Source organism: Lutzomyia longipalpis, chromosome 1 (assembly GCF_024334085.1).
Source record: "Lutzomyia longipalpis isolate SR_M1_2022 chromosome 1, ASM2433408v1".
In the NCBI taxonomy this organism is placed as follows: Eukaryota; Metazoa; Arthropoda; class Insecta; order Diptera; family Psychodidae; genus Lutzomyia; species Lutzomyia longipalpis.
This window is the reverse complement of record NC_074707.1, coordinates 4,891,468-4,908,155: the sequence shown is the minus strand read 5'-3', so window position 1 is coordinate 4,908,155 and position 16,688 is coordinate 4,891,468. Positions and strand designations below refer to the sequence as shown.

At 37.1% G+C, this 16,688-nt stretch overlaps 4 protein-coding genes across 12 annotated transcripts in view; 2 read left to right on the top strand and 2 right to left on the bottom strand.

The window, feature by feature from the left end:
* LOC129786719 (glutamate-rich protein 2) overlaps positions 1-16,688 on the top strand; it is an 871,459-nt gene that overhangs the window by 809,255 nt on the left and 45,516 nt on the right. The gene's annotated exons all lie outside the window — the stretch shown is intronic.
* The window catches only part of LOC129786663 (nuclear cap-binding protein subunit 1-like), a 303,879-nt gene that overhangs the window by 241,675 nt on the left and 45,516 nt on the right, over positions 1-16,688 (top strand). The gene's annotated exons all lie outside the window — the stretch shown is intronic.
* The window catches only part of LOC129786648 (mucin-2-like), a 247,544-nt gene that overhangs the window by 185,340 nt on the left and 45,516 nt on the right, over positions 1-16,688 (bottom strand). The gene's annotated exons all lie outside the window — the stretch shown is intronic.
* The window catches only part of LOC129786643 (homeobox protein cut), a 112,993-nt gene that overhangs the window by 55,543 nt on the left and 40,762 nt on the right, over positions 1-16,688 (bottom strand). For all 9 annotated transcript variants that reach the window (XM_055821769.1, XM_055821773.1, XM_055821770.1 and 6 more), the window contains one exon: positions 12,369-12,770. In XM_055821769.1, the coding sequence (XP_055677744.1) occupies positions 12,369-12,770 (402 nt within the window). The remainder of the gene's footprint in view (positions 1-12,368; positions 12,771-16,688) is intronic.

Sequence of the window (16,688 nt, the reverse complement as noted above, 5' to 3'; positions counted from 1 at the left end):
TTTTTCTTTCTCAATGAAATTTATAATCAGCACCCAAAAGAACAACAACATTGTTGAGATAAACAGATGCGGACAAACACACAAAAAAAAGTTAAAAGGAAGGAATGTTCCCTTTATTTTTTACGCTCTCGCGCGGGGAAGTTTAAATCGCCAGAAGGTGATATGGATAAGAAAAGACTTTGCTCAGTGGCAATAGCTGTGAATAAAATGCGTTGTCTGGGAGGAAATTAACCCTTCACTGCATTTTTTTCTTATTTTTATTTTTTTGTTTGGAAAATTTCCACCCCAATGCGTGAATTTTATAAGTGATTATTGAATTCATTCAAGCATAAAGGGGAGAAATGATTAGTAGAGTTGGTTAAACCTTGGTACACCAAATAAAATAATTCAACAATTTTTTGCTTCCATTTTACAGCGATCTAATCAATTTTCCAGTGTAGAAAAATTATTTAATAGATTTTATAAAGAATTATACTAAATTTTAATTCAAAATTTATATTCGTATTTTACTCTCCCATCCATAATTAAATAAACGTAATAATTTGATATCTTTCATTTAATTAATAAAACTTAAAGATTTTTCTTTTCATTTGAATGTGAAACCCATCGAGAACACTTTTCCATGCCAATGACTTTTCTCCTATCAACTCAATGCGCGAATTATTGCCGATGATGCAGAGGATGTGCTTTGGGTTTCAATAGAGGGCATCATTCACCCCGCCTTTTTGTAAAATTGAACAAAACCCGAAAAAGGGGTGCGGGAGATCATCCCCATAGTGAATGTCTGAGACAAAGTACGCCAGTGGCAGAAAATTATTCCAAATTAGCTCAGCTGGACTCATCAACGTATGAATATTTCGGTTGTGGGTGAAAAATCATCCCTTTGGAGGGTGAAGACAGTGTGGGGGTGGGACCGAGGAATATTGGCGCCCAACCCACATGACCATCATCATCAGCATGAGTACGGCGCCTCGGTGGCCCTTTTTCGGTCTAGAGTGGATTCTCTGTAGCACACGAGATCGGCGGAGGGGGGTGGTGGTGGCTTCTGAAGGGTTGATTTTTGCGACTCTCAAGCGAGTGAGGATTTTATACGTAAGGGATCGTCAGATGGGCATCCACTCAGGGGGTTGCCACACGAAAGAAGTCAAAAATTTTCACCCCATGGTACATCGTCATTTTTGGGGGATGATATACGGGTTTTTCGCACAACTCAATGGCCTCTGATGATACGGCTCTGACTGAGGGATGACTGAGAGGGGTTGGTTTTGTGATATCAAAAAGCATCATGCTTCAAAGGAAATATTATGTGTGGGAGGGGGGGCAGGGATGGTATGATTGAAAAGTCTGGAGTATTTTCCTTCATTTGGCGGTGTGTGTGTGTGTCGGTCCAAATTACATATTCGGATGATTCGTTTCTCGTATTATGGGCTCCATTCTCAAAATGGTAAAACTGAAAGGGTGTAGATTTTGTTTAATTATTTATTCAATAACACCCCCGCCATGGAATTGACTACTGGGCAAAATTTTTGGGAGCTGGGTTTACCCAGAAAATTTTTCACCATCCCCGAATTTTGCTTGCAAGAACCCGGGCTTGCCGGAAGAGGGAGGTTTTTTTGGGGAGGAAAATTCTCAATTTGACCACTTCAATTGCATACCTTTTCTCCGCACAGCTCATACTTTTCCCCAACATCACCATGAATAACCATCCACAAATTTTTCCCGCCTCCCACATTGAAAGTGATTCCAACCACAATCATATTGCTCGCGCGTTTACGATGATGAGTGGCAGAAGTTGCACATAGTACACACAAGGGATGAAAATTAGTTAGTTACCTGCAATGAGAAGAGAAAAGGTTTATTTGATTTATTTAATTTCACAAAACGATGAATTTTACAATAAAATTCAATTTTTTTGTGTCTGCAACAAACGTGAAATTCTCCGTGGATGGTAATCAAAAGGAATGGACAAAGGTTGCAAAATTTTCCCCATGCTTGAGCACAAAGGGGGTTGCAGCAAAAGGTTTTGAATTGAGAAGAAAATCAATATCAATAAAATATTAATCACACCCCCAAGTTTAATTTCTCCCAGCACCAAAAAGATTTTTTCCGAGGAGTTTTGGGGGTGGGAGGTTTTTTGAAAGGTGATTGTAATTCATCATTGCCTGGAGGGGATGCACGGAGGGAGACATTCTATTCTAAACTACCCTGTGGCGATCCTCGTATATCCCCCGCGCGTTGTGCTTGCCGCATCAAGGAAGATTGCTTAGCAACACGAGTTCATTTTCGCATTTTGAGACCATCTACATAGCAGCAAACCCATGCAGTACATCAAAAAGATATTGTTGAGGAAAAAGGGTTGTTGGATGCTATACTTGAAATTTTACAGCAAACCCACCCACCCCCTCAGGGGTATGCGTGAATCATTGATTTCCTCATCAAAAACACGAATATCCCACCCATTGAATTAATTTCATCCCTCCCTCATCAAAACCTTCGATGCAAATACAAGCCTGCCAATTTCTCTATAACTCACTTTCAATTTATCTTTGAGCCACATAACCCACCCACCCACACACACAATAAACTACACCCTCCAACTATGGTGGAATAAATGAGAGACTAACAATAGAATAAATATTATTTTATCTTCGAAATATATTTGTATATATGTATATCAAAGTTTATGGGGAAATGTAGGAAAATCATTTTGATGTATTTGAATTGTCGTCTTTTGCCACCTTTTCACAACATACCCCCATCAGTATATTCCATTTCATCTGTCCCATGGTAAACAATTTGCATAGTCAATCCCGCCTGGATTAGCTTATTCACTACAAAATTGAACTGAAAGTCTCTCCTCATTTTGGGAATAATTTTGGGCGAGAGAGTGGTACCGAATAGACGGGGCGAATTATTTATTTTATTTTAGTTATTTGTAAAAGAAAAATTTTTTAGAATTGATTCATAACCTGAAAGTCTTAGAAGAATGTTCTAAATTAGATCTAGCCTTAGATTCTTAAACCTAAGTTAAAGAACTTTAGGTTAGTTTTAAAAATTTAAAAGTTTGTCTTTAAAAGATATTTTTTAACGTTAAAACAGGTTCAAATATTAGATAAAACGTTAAATCCAAATCATTTTTAAATAATAAACTTTTTTTTATTAAAGAAATACTTTAAAACAATTTTATTATATTTTTAGCTACGCAAATCGTACATATCATAACTATATAGCACAGATATGCTCTGTGCATGTCTGATTGTACATTTAACCGGAAGAATTATGCTTGGGTTTTACCCCATTCACACTCAAAGAGGCAAGAATGTGCCCACAAAAAAAAGAAAGCAAAAAACAATACAAAGTCCAATATTTTTCGGACTCATTAGCCCCGATAAAATTCAGAGCAAGGGGAAATGCATAAATTTTCTCACTTCGATATCACGTTAAAAACATAACTGACTTTGAGTTTGCCGGATGCGATTGATAAACGTCGTGCGCATTGGGTGTGAGAACAAGAGAAAAAAAGAGAGAAAAGAATTCCCTCCGAGTGGGTTTTTAATCACCAAGAATTTCCCGCCAAACACCCAAGACTGCCGTCTTCCGGAAGGCACTTTCTCATACCCAACACCCATAAATCACTTCCACTCGATTCTCTCGACGAGAATCTCTCTCTCTCCCTGTGACATCGATATCCCTAATTTATCGTGAAAAATCCAATGGTTTTCGGTGAGCTATTTTAAGGCAAAATATTTCCCCTGAAATTCACTTTTAATGTCCTCCCATTAAAAATCCCTATTTGCATTTCCGGCGATTTTTTTCTCTTGTCTTCACAACCAAAGCTTGGCCGCCACATGAAGATATCGAAATTCTGAGAAATGCATCGCAACTTTTCCCCTTTTTTCCACTCTGTCTGCATAATTATCTCTTGGAGTTTTTTTCTCCATTGGTCTCTGTCAAAGGCTTTTTACACAGAGCGCACACGATAGAGGGAATGTCAATAAACCCGAAATAAGGGAGATTATGGTCACAAAGACTATGGTGGCAAATTCAAGGCGAAGTGTAGCTATCAATGACAAAGGGGTGAGTCATTGAGGGAATTTTCTTTAATCTTGTTAGAATGGAGACAATAAGAATGAATAAGGAACTGGAGTGATGAAGGAATCTTCCTTGATTTCTTATTCGAGTTTCTTTCAGCCTTTCATAAGATTTTTAATAATTTTCCTAAAAATCATTTATATTATTTTCTTAAAAGATTTTCTTTAGATTTTTAAAGAAGTAAATTTAAAATTTCTTTAAGAAAATATCTCTCATTTGTCTGCTTTTTAAGCAATTTTACTCACTAAAAAAAATTAAGAAGTAGGACAATGTTTCTTAACAATGACAACCCCCTCGCTTTTTTTGCCACTGCAAAGAATTCAAGTGTCTGAAGAAAAAAGTCTGCATCATTTGCAACATATGCAATTGTGGGGCAATCAATGGAGATTTTTATCACATGGCTCTGGCAAAGAATGAAGCGAAGAAAAAAATCCCCAAGAAGAACAATAAATCACTCTTTTCGTGACACGACAGAAATTCTCCCTGGCACATCTTAATGACAAATTTATTCATGTCTTGGCTCTCCTCAATTTCCCAATCTCCACTTGTGATTTCTTCGCTCTCTATAACCCTTTTTCCCGAATTTGTGTGGAAAAGCCCCCAAAAATAAATCACACCGCAGAGAGACGATCGCGCGCCCGGAAAAGTGCATCAAGTATTCCCGAAAAGAAAAATTGTGGATGTTGCTTCCAATGAATCTGCATGCGGTTTTTTCAACCTAGAAAAACAAGACAGGGGATCAAGCGTGTGGATGTCGTCAAAGTGATGGTTTCGGCGGGAAAAAATGCGATCGTGTCTCAATTTCAAAAATAGACACAAATTTCGATAAATTCTGCCTATATTCTTTTTTTTCTTCTCAACATCTTACTTTGCTTACAAAAAGAGCATCAGCTCTTCTTTCAATTTGGACAAAGACTCGTTAATTAAGTGACTAATTTAACTCAATGCGACATAGTGTGATATTTATAGAAGAGACACACACAAAAAAACAACAATAAATTCTTTTTCGCATCGACATTTAGATATTTTTTTATTCAATGGAAAAATCAATAGTTTTGAGGAAAAACCCAAACAGACACAAAAGCATTTCCCTCAGCTGAGTACTTGGCATTTTGTTGACCAGTTTAAGTTTTAAAGTGTACACAATGGGGGGTTTTCCAGACACACAGAGAGAGCGAGACATTGATGGTGGGCATCATTATGAGAAGAGAGTTTCCCAGGGCATTTTCCACCCTCTCCCCACAGACACTCACCTTTTGCATCTCCTCACAGACCATATGCGGGACGAGGAAAGAGGGTTGGGGGGGGGGAGAGACCAATGAACGAAATTCCAAATTCCATTCCACTCGAGTGGTGAGCTTTTTGGTGAATTTCAAGTCCTTCTCTGGGTGGAAAATGAGGGTGATGAAAATGAACAAAACCCGGGAAAATGAAGATGGCTCGAGGATGAACTCCTTCTTATACTTTTTACCCAGAATCCACCATTGAATAGAGCGAGGGATATTTAAATCATGAGCTATCTCATCAAGTGAAAATTCTATCTAATTTACTTCAATTTCTAATAAAACAGCATTGACGATGTAATTGAGACTGATTTTCCTTAATCTTTGGATAGCTGAGAGGTTCTAATTACGATTTTTCTTTCTCATTTTCTCCAGATACATTTACGTTAAAATTAAAAGGACATTCTTTGTGTGTGACGATGACTTCTTGGCACAACAGAATTTCCTCAATACTACGTACATTGTGTGCAGCGAATTATTCTCCGTACGATGGGAGTTTTGTTTATTTAAAAATGCAGAAAAACTGAAAAGTGAAACATTTGAGTCAAAATCCAACGTCATCAGCAAAAAACTAATTAACCAGTTTTCCCGTCTCTCCGTACACAAATATTTTTTGGGGGTGTGGCGCGAAAGGGTTTTTTTGTAACAAAAATTTTCTACTTTTTTTCCCCGAACTCTTCACCCCCCTTTTTTTTGGCGAAGTCATGGGTTACAATATATAGGTATTGTAGGGTATGTTGGTAGCGTTCCTTTTTAATTTCTAATTACACGCGCGATATCATTAGCAAAAATCTAAAAGCACATTAAAAACCGCAATAAAGCACATGCAATTCATGTCCACAATTTCTCACCAAACCAATTTTTCACCTCAATTCCATTTTCTTCGTGAATTTTCCTCGCACAAACATTTTCCTGCACATGGAGAGAGAGAGTGAGAAATATTGCCTGCATCGGAAAAGCTGTATGTCCTCATTTACTATCTCCACCAGAAAACACATATCAAACACGATGTAAGTATCACATTTTGACTCTTGTCCCCCGAAAAATACTCCATACTACACCCCCATCTCCGAAGATCTCTCTCATTCTCCTTTCGCGGGTGGATTTATAATTTATGAGTCGATTTCTTATGTATATTTGGGTGCGATACTTAAAAGTTGTCACATGGAGGCGCTCCAGTATCCCTCCCTCCACACTCTTTGGAAAAATTCAGTGAATTTTTGTCAAGGGAACATTTTCAATAAACACCAGAGACCCATTTATTTCACACACACCCATGTGAGGAAGTTTTTCGGGGAAAGAAGAAAAAGTGCCCAATTTATGGCTTTGAAGTTATTTAAAAGTTAATAAATCCTTGCATGAAAGACTCTGTGAGATAAATTTTCATCTGCTGGGATTAGGTGGATGGGTGTTTTGGGATGATAAAGGGAAAGAATATTGAAGGAATTTTCCTCAATCTTGCAGTCTTTGCGCTCTTGGAGTCTCTTTCGCCTGCACACAGAGCACAGTGTGGATGATTCTCTTCTGGGACTTTTTTTTCTCATCACTTGAATTTATGGAGATGAATTATTTAGTCGATAGGATTTTAGAATTTTCTGGTTTGAAGGAAAATTTCAAGAAAGAATGAAAATTTGAATTTTTTTTGACTTTAATAACGATGTGAATTATTAAATGATTGTCTTAAAATCTGTTTAAAAAATTACGTTAAAAATAAGGGAACTTAGGGGCAAATAGGCAATAAAAAATCTCAAAATTACAAAGGAAAAAAAGAAACGTCAGTTGATAATTCAGCAGTTAAAACAAACGTCAAACATTTAAAAAAGAAATGTCAGTCGTTAGAAAAAAATCAAACGTCAAGCAAAATTTTAATCGATTTAAGAAAAAAACGTTTAACGTTAGAATTTTACAAACTGTCAAAAATTTACCAAAAAAGTTGGTTTTTAAATCTTTTCAGTTACAAAAAAAGGCTCTAATCTGTACTAGAGAGTAACCTATATTAGCCATACCTAACCTATAAAATAATTGAATGATAAATAACAAAGAAATCTTTCAATTTTCTCCTAAATTATTGAAACCTAACTTGTTTTTCCGCATAGTAAATGTCAATTTTATGTAATCCCAAAATGTTTTCCTGGGGGATTTTCTTTGGCTTTCTTGGGAAAATCTGTGGCGCAAAATATTCCAATACAATGTATGTACATACGTACATATATAGTAGTGTGAGTCACCCCTTGAATTTCCCCACTATATTGATTATTTCGTTTTGTTTGGAGCAATTATTGCTTATTATTGCACCAAATGACGTCAATAAATCTTTCACTGCTCGTTGGTGCCGTGAAGGAGAACCCTTTCGTGACTCATGTCACTGTTGGTAACTCCGCCGTGGGCCTCCTCTCTTCTTGCGTCCTCCACCCCATTTTCTTCTTCCTTTTGCAAACCACCATGGGTCTCGGAACAATGTAAAATGTGTTACATATAAATAATCATCAGTCGCTATATACATTTTACATATATTTTAAATGCGGTGCTGTTGCCAAAAAAAACCCAACGAGGAGAAAGAGCTAAAAAACCGCCAGCAACGGCGGATATAATTTTTATCGGTCAACAAAATCTTTCCGAACTATTGCACATTTTGTGTACCATGGTGGTTGTTTTTTCGCCAATTTTTCACTTTCTCCCCCCGTTGGCATTCCCTTTTTGTTTGGGGATTCAATTAAAATTTTGCCAATGTGAATTTTCTCAGCCCAAGTGGTGCAATACATACTAGGCCTCCGCGCCATCTCGCTCTTTTGACCTCCGACCCCGTGTACACCATTGCAAATGCAAGAGCAAGATAGGACGATCCCGCAACAAATAAATTGGAGAAAATTGTAATTATAAATAAAAAATAAAAAAGGTTCACCGAAAGGGGGGCATATATTCTGCAGAAATTTTGCACAAAAACCACCAATTAAGAAGGGAGAGAGAGAGAGAGCAAATTAAAATTAAATGCACGAAAACAATTAAATATTCGATCTTCACGGTGTTACTTCTGTCCTCCCATAAATTTTTACCACTGCATCGAAATTGCAAGGTGGATGGCAACTCGTGGAATATTTTATCCGGGCCAACCCCAACCCCCATCTCAGCATTTATCCTTGTTTTAAAATAATTTCCGAAAAACCCATGCATTCACACACAAAAATCCACCCTTATTCCCCTAAAATGCATTTATTTGTACCACCTCCGGCAAACCTCACAAAATGCATATTTTTGTGATGTTTGAGCGGGGGTGAAGTCTGCCAAAAATAGCAACATGCAATGGAATAGATCAATTCAATGAGATAAAAGTCGTGAAAAAGTTTTCAACATGTTTTCGCTTGCAATAAAATATCCCAAACTCTTTTTTATACCCACCCCACAAACCACCCACTTGCAAAGCCACCCCCTTATTGCTAAGGGTTCGTCAGTGTTGGTGGGAAAGTTTCTGAAATTTTGACGAAAATTTAGAATTCGTTGTAGAAATTAATAATTTTAATCAAAATTTTGTAAAAAAAATAATTTAAATTTCTTTTCAAAAGTATTTTTTTCGTTATTTTTTGTGTTTTTTTATGAAATTGTTCAAATTGTTTAATTTACAGCCCCTTAACATGCTAGGTGCAATATGGGAATTGATTTAGGGATATCATTCAATGAGCAGGTTAACATTCACTTTATAGCGCGAGTCAGAGCTTCACAATTTTACCTTGAATTAATCTTCATCTGAAATTTTCCTAATTTCCCAATATTTCAACAGTCTTTCAACCATAATGTGTTTGTTAATGCCTTCTGATCAATTTTCCGGGGAAAAATTTTACAATGAAATATCAAATAAAATCAAGGAAAATCGATCATTTAATGTCTCTCCCACTGAAAATGTTTAGAGCAATTTTAACTTCCAAGGTGATGAGCCGTTCGTGTGGTTTATTTTTTCCTTGATGTATTCACCAGGTGATGAACAATTTTACCTTTCATTTGGGGGTTTTCCCTCTCTCTCTCAATTTTTTTTGAAAGGTAAAAAAAGGAGTTCTTTTCTGTCTGGGGCGATGTGAATTGGAAAGTTCACCCTGCGCGAAAGTCCTCCCGAGTGCCGCACTAATAAATTGCAATTCAGGTGACAAAAGCATAAATTTCACCCCCATACCCCCACCCTTTGGTGTTGCGTGGCAAAAGGGGTGCCTCTGGGAGAACATATTTCGCAATTTGTTAAATCGTAAAGTATGAACAACACGACATATATCGCATTTCTTTGATTCCCATCCCTCAACCACCAAGAAGGACTCTTGTCACGTTGGGTGAGCACATCCACCTTCATTTTGTATTCAAGTTCGTCCTCAAAAAGTGCCGCAAGGGAAGAAATCAATCCACAAACGAGGGATTTCTCCCCCCAACGCGCTACCTACCCGGATCGCCACACGATGTCTTGCTATATATCTGCTGTGTATGTATGAAAGCCATTTGCAATAAATATCCACTCCGTGGGGCAACACAGGAGGGACGTGCACAGGAGGGGTGGGTTGCATTGACTTCAAAACGTCTCCCTTCCTCCCGCCGCTCTTCATGCTTGTTCTTGCATCGCCGTGGAATAGTTTGTGTTTTTGACACTTTCCACTGTAGATTATGCGCCGCAGTGTTGATGGTATCTCTCTCCACCATCCCAACCCCTTTAACTCTTCTTGTGTATACTTGCATATATATGCCAAGAGGAGGGGGGGTGGGTGCATGGCATTCAGGGCGGGCGTCGTTCATGGTAATTCGTCCCGCGAAACGCGACTACTTATCACTTTTATCGGTTTAGCGGGCAATTTACAGGGGAAAATAGCCAAGAATCATGCTTTTGTGTCATCGAGGGAAACTTTGGTGCATCATCGAGTCACTTGCAATTATCACGAAAGACTCATTCAACTCACATTCTTCTTTTTTTTTGCTACGCTCTGCTTTAGAGCTTTTTAGTATGAGCTTTCATGGCGTGAGCTTTTAAAAGAATATGTATATGAGTGTTCTCATTGAAATGCAGCATAATTTGCAATAAATTAAATGCTTTTTAGGTGATTTCAAGGAATTACAAATTATTGGAAATCTAGCTTTAATTTGTTCTTTAATAAAAAAGGAGTTGTATGGGAAAATTCTTTAGACTTAAGAACAATTCTTGATTGTTTCTTAAAATTATGAATTTTCTTAAATTAGAATTATTTATTCTTAATTTATTTAGTAAGGTAGTTAATTTAATTTTATAAGTATGAAATAAATAAATATTTCTTTAAGAATTTTCAACAAATATTTTTAACAAATATTTCTTAGAATGATGAATTTTCTTAAATTAGAATTATTTATTCTTAATTTATTTAGTGGAGTAGATAAATTTATAAAATAAATTTGAAATAAATATTTTTTTAAAGAATTTTCAGTGAGAAAATTCACAGGAAAAAATCCCTTAAACAAACCTTTCTTACCACCACCTAATCCATTCAAAGAAATAAGAAGAATGTTTAACAAAAACAGATAAAGCTCAACCTGAATGTTTTGAGTGAAAACAGAAGATGTGAAAAATGGGGTGCTTGCCGACAATGCAGCCGCCCCTTTTTGTGTCGAACCCCAAGTTATGGTCGATTGAGAGGAAATCAGGGCGAAATGATCGGGATCTGATTTGAATATTCAAACAGAAACTTCTTGAGGATTCCCCCCAAAACACTGGAATGCTGCGTGTGAAAAAAAACGAGCTCTCTCCATCAAGGGGTGTTCACACAATGGACACACTGAGGGGGTGTGAGTGGTGCACGTCCTCTTGTTGAGAAGAAAGTCAAGGGTCGCACGCTCCTTGAGGCGAAAAACTCCTCTCGAAAGATGGGAAAAGTTTCAGTGGGGGGATGTGGAATATTGGTATTTCAGGGGTTGAATCAACAAGCGATTATATGGGGGTTGATTGGTGTTTTTTCTTCCATTCAAACCTCCCTCCAGCCACGCTTCAAGACGACAGCTCACTCTCACCCCCCAACCCTGCTATTGAGAACTTTCTTGGGGATTGACATTGTGGTGTCTTTTTCCCGTCTTTTTTTTCTTTCTCTGCCCATCCCCCCATAAACTTGAACAAGATTCGATTTGTTACGATGAAGAGATTATAGGGGATGTTTTTTTTTGTGTATTGCTGCCGTTATTTTCAAGTTAACTTCCCAGAGGGGATATGGTCTTGTCAATCACATTTTATGTTACGGAAAATTCATTGTTACAGGGTGGAAATTTCAAATGGGGGATGATTGGGTGGATTTTCACCATTTGATTTCACAAGCAATGGGAATTTGATCTTTTCCACACATGATTATCCTGTGTGTGAGACGAAGGATTTTCCTGAGAATCCTCGATGGTTTGTAGAGAGATTGTTGAGGATGTTTTTTTTTTCTAGAATAGGGGGTGTTTCTGTGCAAGAAGTTTTTTTTTTATCTAGGGGTTGTTTTTTTTTTGTGGAAAGAGAGAAATTGATCATTTCAATGGCTTTGCAAACCCCTTCAAAGATTCCTAAAATTAAAGTTTTCCCGTGAAAAGGCTCCCTTTTTCCTAAGAATTTCCCAAAATTCCGCCAATTATTTCAAGCCATTGGCCCCCACCATTGGGGCATTGATTCATTCACACGGCGGACGACTGAAAATGGAGCCGCCTGGTGAAGTTCGAGCTGGGAGTTTGAGAATTGGCTTCTTCAGCGCATCAATTGACTACAATGTACGTCTTTTTGAGCGATTCTTCCTATTGAATTGATTGTTTGAGAGAATTTGTGGTGTATAATTTAATTAGAGAAGCCACTCTTGTTTGCTCAGCATTCACATCACCATGGACCACCGATCGCGCGGAGATTTCACGGCAGTAGCTTATTTATATACATAGCATTATGTGCTGTACATAGCATACACATAGCTTTGTAACTGTGCATCTCAATGAGCCATAAACTCCAGACAAAAAAAAAAGAAAGAGAATTCCACTCACCTCTTTGTCTTTGGCGGCCAAGTCTTCGGCGAGGGTTCTCCCATTGCCACTTGTGGTGCTGTGATTGCTGTCCGTGGACGCAGGATTGGCCGTTGGTGTTGCCGGCTGACCCTCTGGTGGTTGCTTATCACATGGTCCGGGTGTCGTGCGACTATTTGCCGCCTCCGCACCGCCACTCGGCTCCATCTTCACCTCCCCCGTCAGATCCAGCTCTGACTTTACGTTCAATTTGCTACTTAGATTAGTTACACTGCCACACTCTGACAGTGTTGGACTCGTTGATTGCGGTGGCTGCTGGCAGGATCCCGTAATCCCGCCGTTCTGTGTGATCACCTTACTTGGTGATGATGACGATAGTTGCTCTTTAAGAGTGTTTACTTCTTTTTCGGCCAATGTTGCTCTCTGGAAAAATTTAAAAAAAAAGCTTTTATTGTAGATTTTGAGCTGTTATCATTTATTTTTAATGATTTTTTGCAGGGCTTTTGCGATTGCAAGGCTTTTTAGGGACAAACTTTTAAAGGAAAATTTGATTTCTCATCATTTATTATTATAACTAGGATCTTTTAAATGATCAAATGATGATGCGTAGGAGATTTAATGATATATACTAAAGTTAACTATGTATACATAATATGCCCTCTTTAACCTTTAAAAATTATGATCTAATTTATATTTGGATTATTTTTATAGCCCTAATAATTATTTATAAACTACAAAATATCTTCAAAAACTAATAAATGTCGAAAGCGAATTATTAGGAAAATTAAATATAATTTAATGCAGGATGATCGCGGCGAAGATCACTTCGCGTAGCTAAAGGAAAATCTTCTAATTACCATATTGTAGTGAAGGTCAAAGTGTCAACGCAGAAAGAATAAAATCAAATTGACGATCAACAGTGCATAGCCCCATAATCTTTTGAGATTTTAGCATTGATGGGATCGTAATTAAGGATCATCATTAAAATGATAGCAAGCGAGATCATAATTTTTCGTACGAAATTTTCAAGAATTATAACCATTTGGTGAAAGACAACAAGAGAGGCACTGAAGGTTGCGCCTGAATGATTTTGATTCGTAAAATTTTGTCGTAAAATCTATTTTTGTCATTCCTCTCGCGAGAAAAAACACATGAAATTCCTCCTGAAAATGCACGAATTGAGTGGTAGGAGCACACTAAGGGGGCCCCCAGGAGAAAAACAAGTCAGGCATGTTAAATTGAAAACAGTGTGGAAAATATATAGCAACATGATCCTCATAATGATCTTCGCACTCATTTCACTTGAGGTCAATGAATAATGAATTTTTATGATGTGCCATATTGTCGTTTTTTTTTCTCCCTCCTTAGAGTTTCTTTCTTTTATATTTCTTCTGTTGGTTATTGTGACTTTTCCTGGCAAAATACAGTGGGTGAATCATCATTGATCGCGTATATATTTTCACGCGATCGCGACATAGCGAGTGATCGAGAGAGGAGAGAAAAGAGGTTCCTTCACTCAATATAAATTATTAACAAATGTTACAATTTCCCAAATGTGTCATGGCATTATTACTCACACGCAATGATCAATATTAATAGTGAATGATTGTGCTACTTAATGATCCCATCCGCGATCAGTTTGGAACACCATTAATATTCCAATTTCAAATGCATAAATATGTATACGTATGTACATAGCTGTGGTGTATGGGTGCCATGTGATCGTGCAGTGAACGCCTACACGCCGCTGGGACGCAAAACAATGATCATATAGCCGATCGAATGGGATAAATCGCTTCATGAGAAAATATTCTTGGCTGTATTTCTCGTTTCGGTATGAGGCGCTTTCAAAATACACTTCCATGCTTACTCTCAATATTGTGCGCTCTTTGCGCGAAGTGAGATGAATGAGCAGTTGTATATGTTTGCCTATTCAATTCAATATGGCGTCTTGAATTACATAATCATAAATCACAAAAGATCGTTTTATTCAAATGAGCTTCTCTCTCTCTCTGTGTCTCTACGCGAGGGCTCCCTCAAACATAAAAAGCCAAACAATTCTGTACGATCGCGAGGTTTTTTTTTCCTTCAACTTTTGCTTCTTCCAAAGCACACCGCGCCACCCTTCCAGCCTCCCTCCCCCACATGTCCATTCTACCAAAACGTCGTATGTATATGAAAATTTAGAGAATATTATGCTATATACCTTTCCGAATGGCATCTGGTGTCAAAATCTTCATACAAGAATCCCCCAGCGCGTTTTTCAAAAGGATTTCCGTTCACTATTATTGCCCTGAGAGTTGCATTGATCATCAGTCTCCCCTGAGCCATATTCAATTATTTTCTATTCAATTAATATTTATTATTTGCCATTATTTCTCTATCTCTTTCGTGCCATGGCTCGTTTTTTTTTGTACCCAACATCACCTCACACAATGATCGTGCATGGATTCTATTCAGCAACAAAATAAGACACTACCTCGTACAAAATAGACACAATAAATTCCGCCATCAGTAGCAATCGAATGTTGGCGGATTTTGTAAAAGTATCACATTTTTTTTATGCTAAAAGCAGCGCAGTTCTGATGTAGGAAAAAAATGCGATCAGCATTGCGTGTAAACCACTTCTTCCTCTCTGTCCTCGTAGAAGTGGGATTTGGTGTCTCTATGCTAGCCCCCTCTGCGCGACATTCCCCAGGCAGTGTAACAATAAAATAATGGTGTAAAAAAAGGCAAGAGATCAACAACAAAAGAAATAACAAAAAATATATAATGAAAATCGGTGCAATTCAATATTAATACTGAATGGTATACAAAAGAGCTCAAAAAGATATCTTATCCAACAATCTCGTTCTGCTCGTGTACAATTTAATACACCATTATTTTTAGATTACTCAAATATTTGTCAATACACTATGGGAATAATTGTTGTATGGTTTACATTTTACGCGCGCGCAAAAGGGGAACTATGTGTGCGCCTTGTTGATCGCATCGTGGAGAGCTTTTGTGTCATATATAGCATTCAATATCCACCTGAAAGAGTGTCTTGTGTTCCACTCTCTTAAAATGTGAATAGGGATGAAGAATTGCATGGTGTGTCATGTGAGACAATTGCGATGAATTAATAAAACATTCGATCGCACACCATTCGCTAACCTGCTCAATACATCATAATGCTCGCGCATTGAGCTCACGGATTCTCTCAACATAATTGCTCAATTAATATTCTTCACCACACAAACATTGCAGGAAAAAACACAAGCCTCGCGATCGCAGCACGAAGATCGCTTTAGAACACTCTCTAGATCGCCTAAGATCACCTTAGATCGCTGCGAAATCATCGTATGTTGTCTATAAAGTAAATCCCACCCCCTCTTGTACACTTAAAATGTCTCTCCTTCGATTATTTTACGATCGGCCGCCTCAAAAGACATTTTAGCGTATACGCGATCGAACCACAACAGCTGCTTTTGCGATCACAGCGATCGTATTCGCGATCACTTTTAATGGACACATGTGCTTGAATTTAATTTATTGTTTATATGGCTACAATTTTACCACTCATTCCAATCAATCAAATTGCCCATTTACATCCAGCTCTCTGATGGGTAAAAGTTCCCTCTTTTTCTCTAACTCCGCAACGATCGCGCATGGTGAAGATTGGCGCGGAAATGATGTACGATCGAATGATCATATTATTTCTCATTGAACGGGATTTCAAATGCCACGCTCAATTGCCTCACCATGAATTCCCTCCTCAGCATATATTGGTGGAACGAGAATGTAATCTAACACACAAGAAAATGCCACAAAATGGTATATTCTATCCGCTTTTGAAGACTTGATGATCATTAAGGCAAGATCTCGTTGATCGAGTACAAAAACTATAAAGTTCCGTGTGTTTTTATTGTAGCTAAATTATGATATTTTCAAATCAATTTGCTAATGAACGTTTTTTTTTGTTGAATTACTGAAGAATTCTTTTAGAAAAAAAAGGTCAGTTTGGATCATAATAATTATTTGTGCTTAGTTAACCATTTTATGTCACTTGGAATATTTTTTTAATTATAGAATTTTTCTAATTGAAAATATTCCAAAGACAATTTTTTAATTTTTATATTTTCTTTCAAATAAAAAAAGGAATTAAAAAAATATTTTCAAAATTGAAATTTTTAAAGAATCTTTAAAAAAAAATATTTCCAATTTTGTTAGATTTTTAGTTTTTAATTTTTTTTATTTTTTAAATTCTTAATAATTTGTTAATTTTTTTTAATTTTCTTTTAAATAAAATCAAAATCAGAATTTTAAAATAATCCTTCAAAAAATCTTTCTATTTTTTAT